This window comes from Ursus maritimus, unplaced genomic scaffold, assembly GCF_017311325.1.
Source record: "Ursus maritimus isolate PB19 unplaced genomic scaffold, ASM1731132v1 scaffold_28, whole genome shotgun sequence".
NCBI classification, from domain to species: domain Eukaryota; kingdom Metazoa; phylum Chordata; class Mammalia; order Carnivora; family Ursidae; genus Ursus; species Ursus maritimus.
The window spans coordinates 35,486,086-35,511,424 of NW_024425341.1; the positions used below are offsets into that span (position 1 = coordinate 35,486,086).

The window sequence follows — 25,339 nt, forward strand, 5'->3', positions numbered from 1 at the left end:
TTTGGTGCTTTTAACAGTGATTCTGAAGATGTATTGTGAATCATGAGCAGTAAAATTGGATTATATTATAGAGGAACATGGAAGAAGAAATCAAGCGTAGCTTCAGACAAACTGCTACACCATGTCAGAAATCAGTAAGCACATATAAACTGTGAAGGAAAGGTTAGCGTGGGTGGGCAAGGAGATGAGAAATCATGAAGTATAAAACAAAGAGAAGCCTGGCAAATTTTTATGAGAAGAATAAATGAATTTAAATTCAGTTTAAAAAAACTCATTAAAATGCAAGGCTGCTTATGGAAAACGTTCAAAAAGATCTTTCAGTTTTATAAAAAGTAAAAGTACATTGACTTCAGCATTTAATTTCTTCTGTTGGTGTCTGAGAAATAGCAGAGGGCACAGAGGTGGAAGTTAAACATATCGGAGAAAACAAAGTGTCTTCATTTAGGAGGAAAGGTAAGTATTGGAGGCAATGGAAAATTTGATCTAAGAAGGGGAAATTTGGGGATAAAGAAGTTTATGATCTCTCTGAAATTAAAGAATTCATGATGCGCTTATAATTGGAGTGACACTGGCTATGTGGGTAAGGTGTATCTGCTTCGCGAATGACCGTGAGGACCGTGAGTCCGTTTGCGGGAAGCACTCAGCCCAGGGTCTGCAGATCCCTAATTGTTAGCTACCGCTGTCGTTGTCGTTACCATCGTCAGACCGAGGACTGCAAATACGTGTCATTCCATCGTGAACACTGATCAGTTGCTTGTGGCCCACTAGGGCGCAGCATTTTATTTGGGGGTTTGTGGAGGCCTCTCTCCAGTCTGAATTCTGAACCACAAGAGGGCTAAGGAATAAGGCAAATGAAGGCCAAAAATTTTGCTCTTATTACTGATAGATGATGGAGAATGTAGTTTATATATGCAAGCGGTGACTCTCTAAAACTGAGTCTCAGAATCAGACATTCTTTCCTACCTGGCTTTGTCCCTGATCCTCCCTCCCTCCCATCTTTCTGGCAGATGCAGAGTCCACGTCCTTGGAGGCAGAGAACACGTGCTCTGAAGAGGAGAACTGAGGGCTGTGCTTCACATGCCCGGTTCTTCCTCCTCTGTGGTCAGGTTAAAGACCTGTTCCTTCTCTAGGGCCTAGAGGAGAGGATGGGAGAGAGCTGGAGAGAGGCCAGGGATGGAGCCCTTTATACTTAGAACGAAACATCAAGAGGCGGTGGTGGGGTGGATGGGTAGTGCTCTTTTCTTTAAAGCAAACAGGCAGAATTACGGTGCTGGGTCTCTACTCAACAGAGAAGAATTTTACGCTTCACGAGGTTCACTGAAGGAATGATAGTGAAGAGCGTAGAAGTGTGCTGGTAATTTTTAAAAACTGGCTTTTTCGGGGAGGGGTAAGAAACCCTGACTTGTGGCATTTGCTGGCTTCTGTGGTGTTAATACTAAGCTGCAGGATGACCTCTCTGAATGGGAAGTTGGGAAGAGAGTTGCTCAGCACACCCTGGACATAGTGTCTCCACCGTGCTGATACAGTAGACGCCGACACCCGTGAACATAGATAATAGCAACATAAAATTATTAGGAAATGACGGGTTTTAAGTACTTTCACCTTTTAAAAAGTACAGTTTAATCGCAAGTTTGTATCATTTTAATAATGATAGGTTTTAATTCCTGAGGAGTTAACAGCCAGCTCTCATGAGCCGACACAAGCCTTGTGAGCTGGCTCCAGCACAGTACTGCGTAGTGGCCACACATGCTCTGTCTTTTGAAGACCCTGCGCTAGACAGAAATGCAATTCTCCTAGAGGCAGGTGAGGGTCAGTAACACAAAAAGTCATCCTACAGCAAGCAGTCCAGCATCTAAAGTAGTCTCTACCAACAGACAGGGGCTCGAGTCGGATAGGCCTGGATTTTGCAGGCTCAGCTTGCCCTTGGCTCCCTTCCCTACGGGTGGTGTGGCCTTGGTGAGTCATGTACACTCTGAGCCTAGTTTTAACTGTGACATGGAGAAAGTAGTTCCTATTTCATGAGGCTGTTGTTATAATTAAATGAGATAATGCATCAGCACACTTCTGGAGACAGACATGCTAGGTTCCCAATGAAGAGCTAACAATATAACCGTGAGCAGGAGAAGGCAACAGAACTCTCAGATCCTGACCCGAATAGGGTTAATGGATTACATGAGGCAACACAATCTCTTATGTCAGAAACACTTCAAAGTGTAGAAGAAAGTCATTACGACATTTTCAGTACAGAACATAAAACTAGGCAACTAAAGATGATATTCAGTAAACATTCTGAATGAACATGCTTCAGGCAAGAATTGAGAATGGAATATAACAGCAGTGGTGCTATACATTGGTCTATAAATAAATACTTTATGGTGATATTAATAGCTAATATAAAAATATGAGGAATAGTAGTAGAAATGAGGTGCAGGTAGCAGAGAGAAAAACTTTGGCCTCCTTGAGGTTAACTGAAGGACACCAGCTAGCCAGTGGTGACATAGCTTTGCTTGCTTTTGTGACATGTAATTTCCATAGACTTCTGGGAACCAGAAAATGAATATATGGTAACACGTTATTTTAGGAAAATTTAAAGATATAAACCAGATGAAGAAAATAGAAGCCACATTGCAAACACATGACAATACTTGATATCTTCCAGGTTATTTTCTGTATATATAGCATGAATTGTGTATGTGTGTTTATGTAAGTTCGGGATACCTCAGGCTGCTCTGGTCCCGAACTTTTTTTTTTTTTAATTTTTTATTATGTTATGTTAGTCACCATACAGTACATCCTTAGTTTTTGATGTAGTGTTTCATGATTCATTGTTTGCTTATAACACCCAGTGCACCATGCAATCCTCTCCTTAATACCCATCACCGGGCTAACCCAGTCCCCTACCCCCCTCCCCTCTGAAGCCCTCAGTTTGTTTCCCAGAGTCCATAGTCTCTCATGCTTCATTCCCCCTTCTGTTTACCCCCTCCTTCATTCTTCCCTTCCTTCTACCGATCTCCCTGCTATTTCTTATGTTCCATAAATGAATGAAACCATATGATAATTGTCTTTCTCTGCTTGACTTATTTCGCTTAACATAATCTCCTCCAGTTTCGTCCATGTTGCTGTAAATGTTGGGTAATCGTTCTTTCTGATGGCTGAGTAATATTCCATTGTATATATTGGCCCCAAACTTTCTAACTGGCGTGACTCAAATATAGTGTATAGGTGTGTGGAGATAAAGGTTTCCTCAGCCCTCCAGGTGGTTGTGTAGGGCCTGGGATGGCCGATGACCTTGGCATTCTGTTCACATATTATCATTTGCCATGTGTGCCACAAATGGAAAAAGCTCAGGAAGCATGCCTTAGTCTTTCTGTGGAATCAGCTGCCTTCTATACACTAGAAAAGTGGAAAACCAGTTTAAAAGCCCCATTAGAGGAGAGAGCCTCTGACTACTCAGTCATGACTGGAAATACTTCCCCAGTTTGTGCTACAGCTCCCTGGCACTTCCTGCTTAGTACCATTAAACACACTCCGTGAGAAGATAGCCCTGAACCTTGTTGTTCTCCTCAGACATAAAAACTAAAATAAGAGTTTCCTTGGTTCATAATATTGGCAAAGATTAAAAATTTGACACCCAGGGTTGGCACGGATGTAGAAAAACAGACGACCTCATGTCCTGCTGGGAAGAGTACGAATTCTTGCCTTTCTGTAGCACCGTTTTATAATATGGAAAGCAGGTCACAAAATGTGCCTTCTTTCTGATACAATTATTATTCATAAGAATTTATTTTAAGGAAATAATCATGAACATGGGAAAAGATTTTTCCAAGACTGTTTCTTGCAATTTTATTTAAAATAGAGAGAAAAGCTCAAAATAATGGAATACCTAACAATTAGGGCTTAGTGAAAAAAAAAAAAAGTCGCCAGTCTGCACAACAGAGTGCCATTTAACAGTGCTGTTGCATCAGAGTATTTAATAATATTGGAAGATGGTATACATTGAAAAGGCTCTAAGGCCTTTTATAGCATAAATCCCGTCTCATAAAACAAACGAAAAATTTGTTTGAAGAGAAGCCTGTAAATGCTCACCAAATGTTAATTGTGATTGACTTTGAATGTTGTGCTTTGTATATTTTCCCATTTTCTTCAGTGAATATATGTTACTTTAGAGAAAGTAAAAATGGGTTCAGCCAGAGAAAATAAAACCTGCCCAGCCATTTATCAGGTTGGAATAAGAGATACTAAAGCCAGCTACAAAGTTAACAGGAAACAGTATTTTTTTTTTCCAGTATACATAGCAGCTATAAAATGTCATTCTTTGAATGAGTGCTGCTTTCTTATTCACTGAGAAACTTTGCTCTCTAAAATCTTAGATTTTGCCACTTGAAATTATTTTGGTAAAGGTGACACATCCTCTTCTTGCCTAGAGGGTTTCAGTCACTTTGACACAGAGAAGGACTCTTGTTTATGAGTCAATGTAGAGCTACAGATAAGGGGTTTTCTGGACTAACCATTCCATGTTTATTATAACTTTGTAGTTTCCGGGAAAGTGAGACCCTGGGTCTATGCGTAATGATGATTTACATAGCTCTGCTTTGAACCTGTCAACATACTGCTTCATTTAAATTTCATCTACACTCCACACTTCCCCAGAATCCCATAGAAGCTATCTTTTTTTTGGTTTGGGGAGACACACCATGTTTCTTCATGCTTATTGAAATGAGTCAATAAACCCGATTTTGTTGGACTTCAGTGACCTTCGTGGCCTTAAATTGATTAGGCTGAGACACTTATAATCAGGAGAAAAGTAAGGCTACTTTAAAATTTTTTACGTATATTTTACAAACATGCACACATATCATCTCCTTAAATACTGCATAGCTAAAGGATCAACCAACAGTGGTGTTAAGGGATAAAAATAATAGTTAATATTTATTAAACTCTCACTGTGGTTTGGGAACTATTCCAAATATTTTAAAGGTGTCATCTCATTTAATCTTCATGGCAATCCTATGAGGAAAAATACGGTTACTCTTCTTTCTACAGATGAGGACACTTGAGTTTTAGAAAGCTTAAATAATTTTTTCAGGGTGACAAAGTAAGTATTGGAAGCAGGATTTGAACACAGGCCACCTGGTGTCCGAGCTTGCCTGCTTAACTACTCTGCTAGACTTAGCTGGGAAACCGCTTTAGCGTAGCCTGCTGAAGTCACTGTGGCTGTATTTCTTTTCAGATGTTGTAACTGAAGTCCCTTTAAGTGAAAACATCATTCCTAGCCTAGCACAAAATAGCCTGTAGCAACTTTGAAAACATTATTTTTAAGTTTTAAATTTTTAGAAAACATGTTTATGTATATGGTATTCTAATCTGTTATTGCTAATTTTATTTATTTAATTTTATTTATTTTTAAGAGAGACTGTGTGTGTGAGAGAGAGGGAGGGAGTGTGGGAGGGGCAGAGGGAGAGGGAGAGAGAAAATCCCAAGCAGACTCTGCACTGAGCATGGAGCCGGACACGGTGCTCGATCTCATGACTCTGAGATCATGACCTGAGCCAAAATCAAGAGTTGGGAAGCTTAGCCACCAGGCACCCCTGTAATTGCTGATTTTAGTATAAAACCGATTTTAAACCATTTACCATATTGTACACCTGAGACTAGGATTTATTCAACTTTTGACTCTCCTAAGACATACCAGAATGTGCACATCCAAGACAGCTCTAAAATAGTAATTAAAAAAAAATGTGTAAGGTGTATGTAGTGAAATAAGATTAATATTTGGGTGTGTGTGTGTAAATAACTTAGAAGTCAATTCTAATAGAATTCCAAAGTTGTTTTGGACAATTGACAGTAAAAGGCAATGAATGTATATATTTCTAAGGTGATTGTTTTTAAGACTAATTTTATAGCATTTCAGGTGAGTTTGAGATGATGAGAAGACTTCAAAAATACAAACCTGCTCTGAGTCTTTATCAATGTAGCCGAGTGTTCAAAACTGAAGAGAGGTGAGGTGATAACTCTGGCAAGAGATGGCTGTCTTCGTGTGACCTTTTTCTTGGCTCTGGGATCAGAGATACTGGAGGTATCTCTTCCATAGCTGGAAAAGAGCCAAATTCTTATTAGTGGCTTCCTCTTAATATTGGAGTTTACATTATCATTTTGGAAAAACACATATTATACCTGTGCACTTTGGATCAAGAGAATGTTCACAAATATCGGTCCTCAGATTCTTGAACCAGACTCAGCACCAGCAAGGCCGTGTGCTCCTCTGGATGAAGAAAGCCGAGTGAGAGCTGACTAGCCCTGAAGAGCTGGCTCCCACAGGACTAGGAAGCCTGTGCCATCAAGGTGGTACGAGGAGGCCTCCAGCATTTGCATGTACAGTTGACCGTTGAAAAACATAGGGCTGGGATGCTAATCCCTCATGCAGTCAAAAGTCTGCATATAACTTTTAACTCCCCTAACACTTAACTACTACTAGCCTACTGTTGACTGGCAGCTTTACCCATAGCACATACAGTCAATCAGCACCTGTTTTATATGTGATATGTATTATGTGCTGTATTCTTACAATAAGCTAGAGAAAAGAAAATGTTAAGAAAATCATAAGGGGGGGTGCCTGGGTGGCGCAGTCATTAAGCGTCTGCCTTCAGCTCAGGGCGTGATCCCGGCGTTCCGGGATCGAGTCCCACGTCGGGCTCCTCCGCTGGGAGCCTGCTTCTTCCTCTCCCACCCCCCTGCTGTGTTCCCTCTCTCGCTGGCTGTCTCTCTGTCACATAAATAAATAAAATCTTTAAAAAAAATCATAAGGGAAAGAAAATACATTTATAGGACTGTACTGTATCAAAAAAATCTGCATATAATTGGACCCACACAATTCAAACCCATGTTGTTCAGGGGTCAACTATATGTTTTGAGCTTTTGTTGAGAATGAAAGTCATTTCCCACATCGTCTTTTGGTATCAAGTGAAGGTGAATTTTACACATTCAATAATCATCTTCAAATGCCTGTTATGTGCAAAGCACTGTGAGGAGGGTTTGGTATATATAAAGTTGAATTGGTTGTGGGTCCTTGGATTTATTCACCTGCTGTCGGGGTGTTAGTAGTCCAGATAGGAGCCCCATGTGGGTATAAATTGCTAAATAGGAAGCAAGATATTAAGATCAGGAGTGGAGTGCAAATTGCTAGAGAAGTGGGTAGGAGCAAATACTTTGTCTTGTAGAAGAGGGGAATCAGAGAACCCTGAGAGAGGAATCCTATAAACTGAGTGTTTAGGAACAAATAGGATTTCAGCAGATAAAGGGGAGAGGTTGTATGCACGAGGGAGAAGAAAGAGAGAGCAAAGGCTGGGGGTCAGGAAAGAGCTGAGTGTGTGTTGGGGTATTGCATGCAGTTTGGTTTGGCAGGAAAACGGTATCCAAGAGGGATAGAAGGCAGTGAGGCTGCAAAGATGCTCTGGCATTGGCCATGCTTGTATCTTGCAAAGGCCTGAGACAAGACAAACATTAACTCCTATTGAATTTTAGGGTAGCAGGAAAGTGGTCAAGAGCATGAACTTTAGAATCAGGCAGCCCTAGGTTATCATTTTGGCTGTAGTACTTAAAAGCAATGAGACTTCTTATAGATTTCTTAATCCGCCTGAACACCTTCTTCCTCTGTAATGTGGGGATAATTACAACACCTGTTATGAGAATTAAATGAGAGAAAGTATCTAGACAGGTAGCTGGTACTGAATGAGAGGAATCTGTGTAAGTGTTAGCTGGTATTTCATAATAATTTCATGGATTCATTTAAGAAATTTAACTCTTCACTCGAATAGCATGTGTCTCTTCAGTACCATTGATGACTCATTTGTTCCAGGCATGAATCACTAAGAATATCAAAAGAACAGATTGTTCGAAATATTATTTGTACCTGTTTAGTTTTATAGGTGATATTGTATATTAATGTGGCTTCTTGTCTTAGTTTGGGCTGCTATAACAAAAATACCACAGGCTGGGGGGTTTAAATAACATTTATTTCTCACAGTTCTGGAGGCTGGGAAGTCCAAGATCAAGGGGCTGGATATTTGATGTCTGGTGGGGGCCCACTTTCTGGTTTATAGAGGGCCTCCTTCTCACTGTAACCTCACAAAATGGAAAGAGCTCTCTGGGGTCTTTTTTTTTTTTTTTTTTTTTAAGATTTTATTTATTTGAGAGAGAGAGAGCACAAGCCAGGGGGAGAGCAGAGGGAGACTCCCCACTGAGCAGGAAGCCCTATTCGAGGCTCGATCCCAGGACCCTGAGAACATGACCTGAGCCTAAGGCAGACGCTTAACCGACTGAGCCACCCAGGCGCCCCCTGGGATCTGTTTTATAATAGCACTCGTCTCATTTTGAGGGCACCACCCACAAGGGCTAATAATCACCTTCCAAAGATTCCACCTCTAAATACCATTGCACTGGGGATTAGGCTTCAATGTATGAATTTGGGGGAATGAAACATTCCGTCCATAGTATTCGTTAATATTTACTGAGTGCCTGTCATGTTTAGTGCCAACCTTGGTTCAATAGGAGAATACAAGACAACCCCTGTCTTCCAGAGACTCATGATTTAGTTGAAGAGAAAAAGGTAGCATATCTTTCTTATAGACAATGCCACAATTTTGTCTTAGGCTCAGGTGTGTTATTTCTTAGAGAAGTGTTAGGCCCTGAAAGGACGGGCATAACATTTCTTAAGAGCACAGCACTCTTTGTGGAGATGTGACTCCTTAAAACAGCAATATAAAATAGTAGATAAATAGGTACTATTTTTTTATTTTTGTGAGCGAGAGAGAGAGCGAGCCCTGTGTATATTTGATTAGTACAAAATAGAGTTTAAAAGTTATCTCTGAAAACAGTATTTTCTAAATATTCGATCTTTTCTTTTTCTCTCTTTTTAAATATCAGGTATCAAATTGTAGTAGAAATAATTCAAGCAACTACAATTAGCAGCTTTCCCCAGCTGAAGAGGCACAAGGGTAAGAACCAATTTGTTTCCAGTTACGCATTCCGAAGGTTCCGGGTCTATCTTTAGTCTTCTTTCCTGTCAGAGTGTTGACAAGTATGAACATTCGTCTGGCTTTTATTTAAACATTTTCCATTTATTAAAATAATAGTATAACAGTAGCATTAGAGAAAGTAAATATAACTTCATGTTAACAAAACCCTTTGTATTTCTGTGTTTCTTTAAGCTTTCTTCATCTGTAGTCATAATTTTTCAAAGACTGAAATCATTGGGTATAGAGTGCTTCTGTTTTTAAAGTAAGCATGATTTTAGTTTTTTCTCATTAAAATTTAATCTTAATATTCATTAATATTTCTAATTTGAAATATAATCTTGATAGTTATTTAAATGACTCCAGTGAGTTGATGTTTCATACTTTCTTTAGTCTTTTCCTTTAGTTAAGATTTATATTGTGAATAGCTTCTTTCCTCCTTCTACATTAAAAAAAAAAAGTTCTATTTTTCCCCCATTTGTTTCTTTTCAAATGAGATTTTTACCCAGGCATGATAATGAGGAATAATTAAAGGGTAAAGCTCTCAACTCCCTTATAGTTGGCCTGGGGCTAGCATAACCCCTTTCACATGTGAAGTTGAGGGTCATGTCACCGTCTAGAGTGCAAGTCTTGATTCGTGGCTGAAAGGCAGCAAACACCACCCCTACCTTGTAGGCTGGCCTTTCTGTGAAAATTTCCAGGACCACTCACGTCTCATCAGGGAGCAGAGTGTTAAAAAAGGAAGAGTTGGGTCAGAGCCTTAAAATGTGCTCCCAGGTTTCTAATCGGCGCAGAGGCAACAGGAAGCTTGGCCTGGGGACTATCCCTTGCGTCTGAGCCACTGACTGAGGTAGGAGCCGGGTAAAAAGGAGATGAAGGTACAGGCTATGAAGAGGCACTAATTCTTAATCTCTGCCCAGGAAGGAAGATTGTACAAATTTGTTCATTCAAAAAATGTTTACTGAACACCAGTGAGGCGATGATGATACGGTAGTGGACAAAACAAAATCTCTGCGTTCATCAAGCCCCTAAATGAGACTGGGAGGCAATCAGACAATGAGCAAATTAAATAAACAGTATTTTATATGGTGATATGTGCCCTTGAGAAAAACAGAGCTGTGAGATGGGGTGTATAGAAGGGAATGCTGGTCCAGCTGCAGGGGGAGGAAGATTTGCATTCAGATAGGGTCATTGGGGAAGACCTCACCTACCTGGTGACCTGGGAGCAAAGACCTGGGGGCCTATGGGTGTCTGTGGAAGGACAGGTGCAAAACTCTGAGGCAGAAGCATGTGGGGCTTGCTCGAGTTGCCTGGGTGGCTGGAAAGGGGTGAATTGGAGGAGATCAGAGGTGGCACGGGACCCCATTCTAAAGGGCCTTTTTAGTACTGCTGGGACTTTGGCTTTTAGTCGGCATGAGGAAGGAAGTCTCTGGAGGCTTTTGAGCAAAGGAGGTGTGATCTGATTGATTCCTGCAAGACTGTGGGCTCGGTTCCTCTCTTTTTTTCTCCTATTGTTCCTGTAGAGAAGATGCTTCATTTCAGACAGATGTTTTTAAGAGGATACTACTAGAGAGGGAATTCTAGTTGCCACCATTATCTTTCCTCAGTGTTCCTCCTTGATATGTGAGAGATACCTTAGTGAGAGAGATACCTATCCTTATTTTGTGGTGTTGTATTACTTTACTAGGGCTGCCGTAACAAAGTAGCACAGACTGAGTGGCTTAGACAACAGAACTTTATTTTCTCACGGTTCTGGAGCCTAGAAGTCCAAGATCAAGGTGTCCAAGCAGTGGCAGGGTTGGTCCCTCCTGAGGACTGTGAGGGAACGGTCTGTTTCAGCCTCTCTCCTTGGCTTGTAGTTGGCCTTCTTTTCTCTCTGTCTTCACATTGTCTTCCCTCTGCCCAGGTCTTTATCTAAATATCCTGTTCTTGCAAGGACACCAGTCTTATTGGATGAGGGTCCACACTAATGGCCCCATTTTCACTTAATCACCACTGTAAAGACCCTGTTTCCAGTTACAGTCATTCTGAGGCCCTGGGGGTTAGGAATTCATGAATTTGAGGGTGGGAGCCCATACAATGTTATTAAACATTGTCAGTGACACTTCTTACTTTCATGCTTCCATTTGCCATTTGAGCTGCTTCAGCTGTCTGGAGTATCCTGACCTCCTTCTATCAAGCATTGGGGGAAAGGCAGACAAGCTGAGCTCACCTGGGGCCTTGGAGCTGTTTTGCCTTGGGACAGAAAACAGAGGAGACCGGTTTACTTCTCTGAGGTCACTGGTTAACAGTGATTATCATCGTGGTGTAATACTCAGAGTGTAATACTCAAATGGATTTTCATTTTCTTGCTTTTTGCAAAGATAAACTGTCAAGATTAGTCTTTTATTATATATTTAGTATTTAACATGAACATTTAACACAAGAATGTAGGCACATTTTAGGTGTATATAAGGACAAATTAATTGTTGAGAATGTATTCTTATTTTGATGTATTCTGGTTGAATTTTGATTATAGCTTAGGTATTCAGTTTATTATATGTATTAGTTTCCTAAGGCTGCTATAGCAAAGTACCACAAACTGGGTGGCTTACATAAGAAAAATGTATTCTGTCACGGTTCTGGAGGCTAGAAGTCCCAAGCCAAGGTGTCAGCAGGGCCATGCTCTCTCTGAATGCTCTAGGGAAGAATCCCTTCCACACCGTTCTCTTAGCTCTCGGTGTTGCCAGCAGTCCTTTGGCTTGAACACATGTCACTCCAGTCCCTGCCTCTGTCATTACAGGCATTCTCCTTGTGTCGGTATCTCCTTTTTCTTATAAAGATACCAGTCATATTGGATTAAGGCCCACTTCAATTAAAATGAGCCCATCTAAACTTGAGTACATCTGCAAAGACCCTATTTCCAAATAAGGTCACATTCACAGGTACCAGCGCTTAGGACTTCAGATTATTTTTTTGGGAGATATAGTTCAACCCACAGCATTATAACTGATATGTTCAAGATAGCATTGTAGTGACTTTTTTTGTGAAAATGCTAGAAACATTTATTTTCAGTAAGCTCTCTGACCACATTAAGATGTGCTGCATTACTCTTCTTTTGAGTTAATTCTGGTCCCAGTAGTTAGCTTTTCTAAATTAGTCTCTTGGGGTACCTGTGTGGCTCAGTCGGTTGGGCATTTGACTCTTTTTTCTTCTTTTTTTTAAAGATTTTATTTATTTATTTGACAGAGATAGAGACAGCCAGTGAGAGAGGGAACACAAGCAGGGGGAGTGGGAGAGGAAGAAGCAGGCTCATAGCGGAGGAGCCTGATGTTGGGCTCGATCCCACAATGCTGGGATCACGCCCTGAGCCGAAGGCAGACGCTTAACTGCTGTGCCAACCAGGCGCCCCGGGCATTCGACTCTTGATTTCAGCTCAGGTGATGATGTCAGGGTCCTGAGTTCGAGCCCACACTGAGCAGGGAGTCTGATTGAGATTCTTTCTCTCCCTCTCCCTCTGCCCCACCCTTTCTTTCTGTCTCTCTCATTCTATCTCTCCAAGATAAATAAATAAATCTTAAAAAAAAATTAGTCTCTTTTAAGTCCATAATAGGGTTCAAAGTAAGAAATAAAAACTCAACAAAAAGTAAGATAGCTGAAACCATTAGTTGATTTCAGCCACAGTGTGTCTTCACGTCCAGAGCAAAGACAGGTTCCATGAAATCTGCACTCTGGCAAAATGTGTGGGTCTGTATAAGAGTGAAGGGAAGAATAGTAGGGGGAGGAGGGCAGTAAATTGGATTTCATCAGAAGTTAAAAACTTGTGTGTGTCACAAGAAAGTACAAAGACAACCCACAGAATGGGAGAATGTATTCGCAAATCATGTATCTGATTGTATCAGAATATATAAGGAGCTCCTACAACTCAGTAATCAAAAGACCATGTAATTGAAAAATGGGCCAAGGATTTGCATCGACATTTCCCTAAAGAACCTATACAAATGGCTAACAAGCACATGAAAATATGCCCTACATCATTCCATACTAGGGAAATGCAAATTAAAGCTAATATGAGTTACCAGTTTACACCACTAGAGTGGCTAAAATAAAAAAAAACTGATAATATGTGTTGGTAAGGATGTGGAGAAATTGGAACTTGTATATGTTGCTGGAGGAGATAGAAAACAGTCTGGCAGTTCTCCAAAATGTTAAACATAGAATTACCACGAGACCTGGAGTTTCGACTCCTAAGTACATACCTAAGAGAAATGAAAACATACATCCACAAAAAAACCTGTGCTTGAATGTTTGTAGTAGCATTATTCTTAATAGCCAAAAAGTAGAAACAACCTGAATGGCCATTAACAAAAGGTGGTATATCCATACAATGGAATATTATTCAGCAATAGTAAGGAATTGATTCATAAAATACATCAGTAAGTATTAATACATGCTACAGCATGGATGAACCTTGAAAACATGATAAGTAAAAGAAACCAGTTATAAAAGACCACATGTTGGGTGATTCCCTTTATATGAAATGCCCAGAATAGGCAGATCTGTACTGACAGAAAGTAGATTATTGGTTACCTGAGGCCGTCAGCATAGAGTGAGGTGAGGTGGCGTGGGAAATGAGTGCAGGCCTGAGTGTGAGGGCTAGCGGGTACAAGTTTTCTTTTGGGGATGATGCAAATGTTCTTCTACATTTAGATTTTGTTAAGGTTGCACAACACTGAATATACTAAAAACCATTGAATTGCATGTGGTAAATGGATGAAATTTATGGTATGTGAATTATATCTCAGTAAAGCTGTTTAAAAAAAAGGAATGAGAAGGTAGAGACTAAAAATTCAGCTCGTGGCAAAACTAATTTCAGTGTGTGGCTGCCATACTGGACATTACAGGAAGTAATCCAGAATTTCTAGGAGTTTTTAGCATTTATTCATTAACTAAATGAAGCAGCATGTTCAAGTGTCCAGGCTGGTCTCTGGCAGGTAAATGCTTAGTAAAGTTGAACTCGAATAATAAGTAAAGTCTTATTTTATAAGAGCTCTTTGACCAAATGTATTTCTAAGTTTACTCTAAATTCTAATTGGATCGTTCTGGTTTATCTCTTTGGCTTTGAGCGAGAGAATCTTTCTCAGAGACTAGGACTCTGCTTCTTGTGTATGCAAAACTAGCTTGAAACAACCTTACAGGCTTAGAGTTTGGGAGAAGTGATCTCCATGCGAGGGGGACTTCACGTTGGGCTCAGAGGACAGAATGTGTGCTGGAGAACTTAGTGGGGAGAACCAACTTGGTATTGCTTCACAAAGCAAACTCTCACACTTTATGTAGCCACACGTAGCATATATAGTGGGAAAGTGAGTGTGACCAAAACAAAGATTTTTATAATTATCTTTCCAGTTTAGTCTGTGTATCACTAGAATGTTTTGATAGAATATTTACATTATATTTTTGACTAATTCCATTTAAAAAGAGTGTTCAGGGGCGCCTGGGTGGCACAGCGGTTAAAGCGTCTGCCTTCGGCTCAGGGCGTGATCCCGGCGTTCCGGGATCGAGCCCCACATCAGGCTCCTCCGCTATGAGCCTGCTTCTTCCTCTCCCACTACCCCTGCTTGTGTTCCCTCTCTTGCTGGCTGTCTCTATCTTTGTCAAATAAATAAATAAAATCTTTTAAAAAAAAAAGAGTGTTCAATATTTTTATAAGTTTATTTGATTTATTAGATTTTTGAAATCTTATAAAAATTAATTTTTGATAAAATAAATAATTAAAAATTTTCTCCCTAATTGTATTCAGGTTACGGTTAATGGCATGGTTAATGATTCAAGTCTATTTATGTTCATATTTTTATAATAAAACATTTCGGTGTAGTGCCACTGGACATTATAGCCCTAGCAAGGTTAAAGAAACCATATAATACACAATCACATATAAATGGAAATAGAAAAATGAAAGCTGGGGCGCCTGGGTGGCACAGCGGTTAAGCGTCTGCCTTCGGCTCAGGGCGTGGTCCCGGCGTTCCAGGATCGAGCCCCACATCAGGCTTCTCCACTGGGAGCCTGCTTCTTCCTCTCCCACTCCCCCTGCTTGTGTTCCCTCTCTCGCTGGCTGTCTCTCTGTCAAATAAATAAATAAATAAATAAATCTTAAAAAAAAAAGAAAAAGAAAAATGAAAGCTGATTATTTATAAAATCTTTTTTTTTAAAAGATTTTATTTATTTTGACAGAGCGTGCAAACGGGGGAAGGGGCCGAGGGAGAGAGAGAATTTCAAGCAAACTTCACCCTGAGCATGGAGCCTGAATTGGGGCTCAATCCCACGACCCCAGTACGCTGGATCGTAACCCAGCCTAAACCAAGAGCCAGATGCTCAACCAACTGAGCCATCCAGGAGCCCCTATTTATGAAATCTTTCAGAAATATTTTTGGAGTATTCTGACTAGGAGGGTGATGCAATGTCTGGGAATGAGGTATTGCAGTCTGGGACCTGGATAATGGTAGTACAGGGACGGGCTTGAAGGAAAAATAGCTACTTGCTGACTGATTGGATATGAGGAAGAATCAGATGATGGGAAATTATCCTGCTGGTACAACTTGCTGACTTTACACATGAGGAAATGGCTATCTGGAGAAGTTAAAGATCCTAATTTCTATCTGCAGCTGTTTCTCTAATGTCCCATTGCTTTGGGTTGGTGAGGTGTTCAGGGTGGAGAAGAAACTGAACTAGGGCAGCAGTTTGGAGACCTTGTTCAAGTGAGCTGCTCTTGCTAGCTTCCTAATGAAACCTGGACACAGCCTTAAATTTCTCTAGGATTCCATTTTTTCAGTCTTCAGATTGAGTGCTCTAGATGGTCATACAGGGTTTCTCAGTGAAGACATCGAAAGGTTAAGGAATGTATACAGGGGACTGGTCTTGGGCATTCTAGATTTGCAGGACTGGAGGATGAAAAGTATCTGTTTGACTGACTTATTTCGCTCAGCATCAGTCAGAGGAAGAGAAATACCATATGATTTCACTCATATGTGGAATTTAGGAAACAAAACAGATGAACATAGGGGAAGGGAAGGAAAAATAAAATAAGATGAAAACCATAAGAGACTCTAAACTCTAGGGAACAAACTGAGGGTTGCTGGAGTGGAGGTGGGCGGGGGGGATGGGGTAACTGGGTGACGGGCATTAAGGAGAACGCGTGATGTGATGAGCACTGGGTGTTATTTGCAACTGATGAATCACTAAACTCTACCTCTGAAACTAATAATACACACTATGTTTATTAATTGATTTTAAATAAGTAAATAAAAAATAAAAAGTACCTGTTTGGCATTTCTAAACCAGGATTCACACTGTAGAGAAAGAATGTGACCTTGCAAGGAAATAGTTGTATGTTACCAGTGTAGAGATAATAGTCTTCTATTTATGCTGTCTCCAAGTCACTTATCTTTGCAGAACTGATGGCATGTTCTCCATTATTGGAGGAGAGCAATGTATACCGGTCTAAAGTGACTTTCCCTAAATCATTGTATCATCTGCTGTCTCACTGTTTAAGTTCATTATGTAGGTGGCTTCCATTTTAAATAATTAGGTTGTTATAATTTAGGTGCACATACTTTTTTTTATAAAAGAGGAAGATCAGATTTAGCATTCTCCATTGTCCTTCCTTTTTCTTTTAATTGAATATTCAGTAACATATCAGATCTTATAGGAAGTAGTTATTGTTTGTGAGATTTGGAGTTTTAATATGTGGTTGGCCAATAATAGGTTACCTTAAAAGCTGGTTTTAGATAACTACTATATCATTCCTCAAACTGATCTTTTCAAACAAATTTGTGCGTTTATTTTCCTCCCTGTAAAAGTCATCAAGGAAAGTTACATTTTTAGCATTAAAGGCTCCCCCAAACATAATTGTTGAGTTGCTTTTAGTGATCTTTGAATTTTAGGGATAGTATGCTTTAGTGAAAATAGGCAAAGAATCAGGGAAAAACCTCAGGCAAAGACTCAGGGAAAGAATCAGACAAAGAATCAGGGAAAAACCTCAGTCTGTTAACCTCTTGCCACAGGCCCTGCCTGCCTGCACTGGTTTCCTTAAACCTGGAAAATCAGGCTGTGCTCATTTAGATCTGTGAGGGACCATGTAGCAGTTCTACCAGGTTGTGTGTGCGATTGTAAGCACTTTCACTTCCAGTGCTGTTTCTCCTTATTTCCTCATTATTTCTGTGAGTGGGAAACTGAAGTTTTAAAAAAGAATGAACAGATGGAAGATCCTAAGAATATTTTAGGATTCAACCTAGAGATGGGAACTTTATTTATGAATGTAGTGATATATATGTACTATAAATATAGTTTTGTTGTTACATATAAAGATGTTTCTGGCAAGTCTTTTACTTTTTTTAAGATTTACTTATTTATTTGAGAGAGAGAGAGAGCACGAGCAGGAGGGACAGAGGGAGAGGGAGAGATAATCTCAAGCAGACTCTACGCTGAAGGCGGAGCCCAATGTGGGGCTCTATCTCACGACCCTGAGATCATGACCTGAGCTGAAATCAAGAGTTGGACGCTCAACTGACTGCACCCCTCAGGTGCCCCCCCCTTTTTAAAGATTTATTACTTATTTTAGAGAGAGAGAGAGAGAGAGAGAGCAGGGGGGAGGGGCAGAGGGAGAGACCATTGTGAAGCCGACTCCCCATTGAATGCGGAGCCCCGTGCAGAGCTCAGTCAGGACCCTGAGCTGAAATCAAGAGTCGGCCCCTTAACCACTGAGCCACCCAGGCACCCCAAGTCTTTCTCAGTCAAAATTAGTGACAACTAAGAGATGTTATGCAATTGTGAAAATACTTTGAACATTTAAGGAAAAAATGTCGTATAGCAGGTTGGGAGAAATTACCTGACTGCAACCCCTCTGAGACCTTAAGGAACCAGCCAGGTAACTCAGGATGACAGAGGGCCTGGAGACTATTGTACTTTGTATATGCATGAAGGGTCAAAATAAGGCTTTTTTGAGGCTTCAACAAACTCCAGCAAACGCACATAAAACTCTGCATGTGTTTTAGATTCACTGTAATTAGTATATCATAAATGAGAAACAAATTCCTCTCCTTAACAAGGTAGAAATTTTAATTTGATTTTTGATGGCTTTTTTTGGGGGGAGATTTTTATCTTTTCAAGAAATAAGGTATCAAATGATTTTCGACACCTTTACGGAGCTTCAGTGCTTTAATTGCTGATATGATTCTAAGGAAGGTAAGTCCTAGGAAAAAAATCATATTATCAAATTCATCTTCTTGTATTACTGGTAAGAAAATTTTATTAGGTATAATTAAGGGGAAAAAGGTCTTAGAGAAAACTTATAAACACTGAAAAATTTGAAACAATTAGTCTCAGAAGTTTTAGTTTGTTCACAAAATTTTCTTGCCTCTGACCTTATTTTATCATTCATCCTGGCCAAATGTATTGACTAAGGCCTGAGTTTTCCCCACTAATAACCTTTAACTGCTTGTTGGTCATGGAATTTAGGCAGTTTATCCAAGTCCAATTAGCTAATTTCAGTGAACTTTTTTCAGTCTTCATCTTCTTTGACCATCCAGTACATTTGACATTGTTGACTGTACTGGCTAACACTTTGTCTCATTCTCGTTTGTTTTTCTGCTTGCTTATTCTTCTCTGTTCAGCCTTTAAATGTTGGAGTTCCTCAGGATTTGTTTCTAACTCTCTCATTATTTTATACCTGTGTGGTCCAATAGAAGAGATATTAATCATTAATGGCTATTTAAATTTAAATTAATAAAGGTAAATACAAATTTAAAACTCAGTTCTTTAATCATACCAGTCACATTTCAGTTGTTTGGTAACCATATGTGGCCGCCATGTTGGATAGCACAGAATGAACATTTCCATCACCACAGAAGTTCTGTTGGGTAGCACTGCCTCTACCCTTTCCCTGGCTAGTCTTCTCTTTCTCTTATCTATATGCTGATTAGTCTCCAAGTTTCTATCTACAGAACCTCTATGCTTTCACTTTTCTACTTATTACTGCTTACTCAGTGTTTTTATTTGGATATCATAAACAGACCTCCAAATCAAAATGTCCAAATCAAAGTACCACATAACTGGTCACCCTCTTAGTTTCTTGTTTCAGTGAATGGGAATACCATCCATCCATATGTCATACACTAGGAGTCATCTCTGTTCATTCCTTCTTCACCGTGTACTATGTCTAGTCCGTTACTGGCACACAGATTGACCTCCTAAATATATCTCACCTCTGTTCTGTTTCTCTACACAACCATCTTCCACTACCAGGCTCTCTTGAACTATGGTAATAGCTTCTTAATTGGTCTCCTTCTATCTACACCTGCCCCTATTTAATATATTTTTTCATATTGAAGTCACAATGATTAAAAAGAACATGCAGGTGTCATCATGTTACCTCTGTGCTTCCAACCCTTCATTGTCTTCCCATTGTTCTTAGACATGCAGCCTACAAGGACCTGCTTGCCCTGGCCCCTGTTTCTGTCTTCAGCCTCATCTCTTGCCATTCCACTCCCTCTCGTTGTACTCTAGCCACACTGTTACTTTTTCCTCAACTCACCCTGATTCATTCTGCCTCATGTTCCTTGCCCATTTTTCTGATTTTTCTTAGAATGCTACCCTACTCTCAATCTCACTCTGTCTAGGTAATTCCTACTTATCTTTATATTTTATCTCAGATGTCTCTCCTCTGATCACAAGCCCACTTCCTCTGATTCTGGGTAGGTAAGAAAGCTCTTGAGTTTTTAGGATCCCTCATGTCAGTAGAGAATAATGTACACTGGAAGAAGTCTTTTTTTTTTTTTTAAGATTTTATTTATTTATTTGACAGAGATAGAGACAGCCAGCGAGAGAGGGAACACAAGCAGGGGGAGTGGGAGAGGAAGAAGCAGGCTCATAGCGGAAGAGCCTGATGTGGGGCTCGATCCCATAACGCCGGGATCACGCCCTGAGCTGAAGGCAGACGCTTAACCGCTGTGCCACCCAGGCACCCCTCTGGAGGAAGTCTTAATCACCAGAAATAGGTCTTTAGTCATTTAGCAGACATTTCTTTTTTTTTTTTTTTAAAGATTTTATTTATTTATTCGACAGAGATAGAGACAGCCAGTGAGAGAGGGAACACAAGCAGGAGGAGTGGGAGAGGAAGAAGCAGGCCCATAGCGGAGGAGCCTGATGTGGGGCTCGACCCCATAACGCCGGGATCACGCCCTGAGCCGAAGGCAGACGCTTAACCGCTGTGCCACCCAGGCGCCCCATCAGCAGACATTTCTTGAATGCCATTATGTGTTAGGCACAGCTATACAATTAAAAAATTGTCTCTGACCTTAAGGAGATCATAGCCTAAAAAGGAAACAGGGAGACACGCATATAAAATTATAATACAATTTGCTAAATGCAGTGAGAGTTGCATGTTCAGGATTTAGTAGTGGGACAGATGTGTGGAGTAGTCAGCTCTACCTGGAACAGAGGTCAAGAAAGACTTTTTCTTAAGAGTAGCAGAGTTGAGTTGGAAAGATTGAGTGGCCCTCATTTTCTTCTGGGCTTATCAGGTGGATATGGATAGATGGTACCACATGTCCACAGACAAAGAAGACAGTTGTGGAATGGCCTCCTGTGTATGAGCTATGTCAGATGAGACACTGTACTGGTGCTTAGCATGTAATGAAGAAATAAGGCTTGATAGGAAGATGGGGGCCGATACTAAAGAGACTTGTAAGCTATCTTAAGAAGTTTGGACTTAATTCTGTAGAACAGTGGTTTTCAAGCTGTAATGAGCTTCAGGATCACCTGGGGGCTTGTTACAATGCAGATTCCTGGATTCTACCCCAGAGGTTCTGATTCTGGAGATCTGGAGTGGGCCCTGAGAGTCTGCAGTGTTCACAGGTTCCCCAGTAATGCTGATGCTACTCATCCAGGAACCACACTTTGAGAGCCACTGCTGTAGATAATGAAGAGCCACTCATGTATTAGTGTTTGTGTTTTAGTAGCCAACTCTTTAGCTTTTTATTTACAATTAGAGCAGCCAGAGTAGTTGAGTAATAGTCTGTTGAAATAAGCTGACTGCTATGGTCTGAATGTTCATGTCTCCCAAAATTCTTTTTTTTATTTAAAGATTTTTATTTATTCATTTAACAGAGAGAGAGAGAGAGAGAGAGAGAGAGAGAGAAAGTACAAGCAGGGGGAGTGGCAGGCAGAGGAAGGGAGCCTAATGCGGGGCTCTATCCCAGGACCCTGAGATCATGACCAGAGCCAAAGGCAGACACTTAACTGACTGAGCCACCCAGGAGTCCCCAAGAATTGAGTTTTTAAATGGCCCATGGCAGCCATGTTTGCTGTCCCTGCCTTCTGGGCCATGCATGTCCCTGGAAGGTCATAGACCTGTCTGGGTTTCCTGACCACACAGTCTGGTGCCTCTTGGCAAAGGCTGGACATGGATCTTGTGTCTCCCAAAATTCTTACATTGAAATCCTAACACCCCCAAACATGATGGTATTAGGTGGTGAGGCCTTTGGGGGGGGTATTTAAATCATGAGGGTGGAGCCCTCATGGATGAGCCTAGTGCACTGCTTTTATCAAAGAGGCCCCAGAGAGAGCCCTCGCTTCTTCTGCCATGTAAAGACATGGCAAAAAGGTGGCCATCTGCATCCTGGAAGAGGGCTTTCACCAGAACCTGCCCATGCTGGCACCCTAATCTTGGACTTCCAGTCTCCAGAACTGTGAGAAACAAGTTTCTGCTGTTTATAGCCACCCAGTCTGTGGTTATAGGTGCTTGAATGAACTAAGGCACTGGCCAAGTATAGGAACTCTAAGTAGTACTAGGACATACGCTGAATTGTCCCTGCAGTTTGGTGGGAATAAGTCCAGGATTACAGCTCCCTTTTTAAGCCACCTTTTCTGTTCTTCTGTTCTGAATCCTGAAATGTTATGAAGAATAGTGAAGGTGATTCAAGAGTAACATTTATTCAGCTGACGGCAATAAAGGACATGATGTTGATTTCAGTCTGCCAGAAACTGTGAAGTATAAATAGTACACCCGAGGGAGTAATATGCTCGTAGTATAGATAGGGGGGGCTTTGGTCAAGTTGCGCATCTTCTTTAGTGTTTAACTAGACAGTTTTAGAATTGAATATGTTAAGTAGAACTATAGAAGACCTTCAGAAAATATGACATATGTATATAGACACAGACAGTTGCTGATAAGAACCATTATGATTTCCATTAGAAATTATTTTATAAAGATAATATGCACCTTCTTTGTCTGATCTTGCATTTAAAGGTGCCCCTGCCTGAAAGAAGGGAGCTAATCTGTAGACTCCAGTGTACTTCTCAGGGTCCTTCCTTGTGCTTTGATGTGATCGGATTTTCTAGCATTGCAGTAATCAGATACAAACAGTTCCTAATTTATGAATGACCTAAACTTAGAAGACATCCCAGCCCATGGCTATGGGGGCCCTTGCCAGGGTTTGTCCCTGCCCAGCCCTCCTGCTATGAGTACTGCAGCCTCTGACACCTGCTATCCCTTCTCCAGCATCCTGCCTGGCTCCCTGGTCTCCATCCCTCCTCTGCCTGGAGGGACTAAGGGCTCAGGGCACTTCCACTACTTTCTGTATAGTCCCATAACATTATAGCCAGTCCTTTTCCCACCTCTGTACCCCAAGATAACCTTAATCATCATATATTCTAACACTGCATTTATACAAATGAAGTTCAGGTCCAGAGATGGTAAATAATATACCTGGTATAACTAGAACTAGTTAGTCACACACAGATCTGGAACTTGAACCCAGATCTCCTGATTTTTAGTTCTGGTCTCTTCCCACTGCACTCCTTATTCACATAGGTAGATGTTATGAAAGTCTTGTTCAAAACTTACAAGTTATTGGGCTGGATCTGTGTTCTAAGTGTATGTCTCATGCCTGTTCAACTCATGGTTCCAATTTGGGAGCGGATCTCCCCTAGTTATTGTGTGGATTTAGTTCATACGACATTATTACTTTAAAAATGTATTGCAAGCATGTTGGAGGGCTTTAAACCAAAGGAAGTGCTAGAAGTTTCAGTACTTGAGATATTTAAAGGAAGGAAGAAAAGGTGTACTATAAGCATACCTGACCAGGCTGGGTCAGGTCAAACTACCAGCTCTCTGTAGCCTTCCCCATTATAACATGAGTGCTTCCGCCATCAACGTCTGCTATGATGTCTGCTATTCCTTGAGTATGCTTTCTGCTAAAGTGGAGTGACACTCAAGACTGAAATTCAGGTGTTGGATGTGGTAAGAAAACCCCATTTGTTCTTTTTGAAAAAGAACATACTGACCTCAAGCTGAAAAGTAAGATAGATAAATATATATTTATATATATTTTAGTTCCTGGGCAACTTTTGAGGTGATTTTCAGATAATTTTGAAGAAATTTGTGATGATTAGTAACTACTGAGAATTGCTGTTAGTTTCATGTTAAGAAGTCGAGGACCATTTCTCATTTTGAAACTTGACTAGTCCCTTGGTAAATACATACCCATAAATACATATCCTCCTCTCAAGAGGGTTTTTTAAAACTTCTATTTACATGTACAAGAAAGATTCAAAGGATTGTTATTTTGTCACTATGGATACGAGTTGAGGAATGGAGGCCCAATATTTTCCGGTGAGGAACTCCTTACCTCAGGGGCCTGGGGGTCAAGAGCAGGCCTGTGCATCCTGGGGAGGAGAGTCATATGTTGGGGAGTCAGGGGAACGGGGCAAGTGTGCAGCCTCGTCTCCTTAACTGTCACAGAGTTTGTACCTCTATGTTAGTACTTCTCAGTGGGGTGGCGGTGCAAGGCACAATCCCACCCCCAACCCCCAGGGTGCCTGGGGCATTTGACAGCATCTGGAGACCTTATTGGTTGGCCCATCTGGGGGAAGGGATGCTGCTGGCATCTAGTGGTAGAGGCCAGGAACGCTGCTCAGCGTCCCACAATGCACAGGATGGCCCGTAGGAGCAAAATTTATCCAACCCCAAATGTCAGTAGTGCTGATGATGAGAACCCTTGCTCTTTTACCCACCGACTCCCCCAGTCGGCCTGCCAGGAGAGTGCTGCTATCAGGAGATGTCTTGGGATTTGGTAGCGTGCTATGAGGAAAGAAAAGATACTCTGCTCGTGACATTCTCTAGGACCTGAGAAAGAAAGTGGTGTCGTGTTAATCTGCTTACACTCATGCTGTTTCTGGAGTCCTTAGTTTACACTATAAATGACTTCACTCTCCTTTGCTTCATTAGAAGTCGAACCCAACAGTTCTCCCTGGAGTTTGTATTTTACTGCTCGACACTTTACTTGCTTGTGGAAGAGCTCTATTGTGGGCAGAAGGTTTAAAGCAAAAAGCAGTGCCAGGTGTTGTCCCTAGGTCTCCTGTAATGTCTTCGTAGCTAAAAGCATTCACCCAATGTCTAATTTGAATTTTTTTTTTCAGCAGAGGAACCCAATGAACCCATTTCCTTTTGTTCTGGCTTCAGTAGAATCTGGACTATCCAGAAGGAAGAACACTAAATATTTATAATTAATTGCTTTAGAATATTCTATCACTTATGTGTTCATCTTGGCACCTATTTCAAGGGCCACTGCTAGTCAGTGTTTCACCTGCCACTATTTATCTTCTTGGCCTTCTTTCTAAAGCTAGGTCAGACAGTTGTGTGATTCACCAGTTTGTAACAATGCGCAGTGTTCCCTAACGCTCTACGGAGAGCGAGCCATGTAAATCTGGCTTGAGCTGGGCCACAGTGTGTTGTCACGTACCCACTGGCCTATACTTTTCGTGGCATGAATATTTCCTGACTGAATGGGTTTTCAGGTCACAGAGCAAATTCATCTGCATCGCTGGATTTATAAGGATTTTGGCACGACAGACACACGGGCCGCATGAGTTCCATGTTAGTCACTTAGCACTGAACGTGGTATTAGTTTTCTGAGGCAAAAATAAACAGAACTGCCTAAGCAACAAGCTGCATGGAATTCGTCAGCAACAGGCTTTGTGATCAGACAATGGCATTGTGTTCACGTGAGCTGGGGACATTCGAGTAGAACACGAGAATATTCTTCTCAGCCCTGCAGCTGGGTTTTGGATGAAGGTTTATTCTCTTTTTCCTTCTTTTTGGAACTTGCTTCTAGTTTTTGTGCTCTTGGCTTTTATGCTTTCTAAAGAGAATTTGGTTGTTGATAAATGTGTGTCAGTTTCTTCCTATGGCTGTCTCTTTATTACCCTATTTTAACCCCAAATTAAAACTGTGGTCTAGATTTATTTTATACAAGACAATTATTTTGTTCCCAAACATTAGAGCATGTTAAATA

The 25,339-nt window shown here is 40.9% G+C and overlaps 1 protein-coding gene and 1 long non-coding RNA gene across 4 annotated transcripts in view; one reads left to right on the plus strand and one right to left on the minus strand.

Moving 5' to 3' along the window:
* Positions 1-25,339, plus strand: part of SNX25 (sorting nexin 25) — a 124,016-nt gene that overhangs the window by 52,813 nt on the left and 45,864 nt on the right. For both annotated transcript variants that reach the window (XM_040643392.1, XM_040643393.1), the window contains exon 6: positions 8,923-8,993. In XM_040643392.1, coding sequence (XP_040499326.1) covers positions 8,923-8,993 — 71 coding nt within the window. The remainder of the gene's footprint in view (positions 1-8,922; positions 8,994-25,339) is intronic.
* The window catches only part of LOC103680981, a 53,870-nt gene that overhangs the window by 7,589 nt on the left and 20,942 nt on the right, over positions 1-25,339 (minus strand). For both annotated transcript variants that reach the window (XR_573204.2, XR_005838295.1), the window contains exon 4: positions 5,951-6,091. This is a non-coding gene — a long non-coding RNA (uncharacterized LOC103680981). The remainder of the gene's footprint in view (positions 1-5,950; positions 6,092-25,339) is intronic.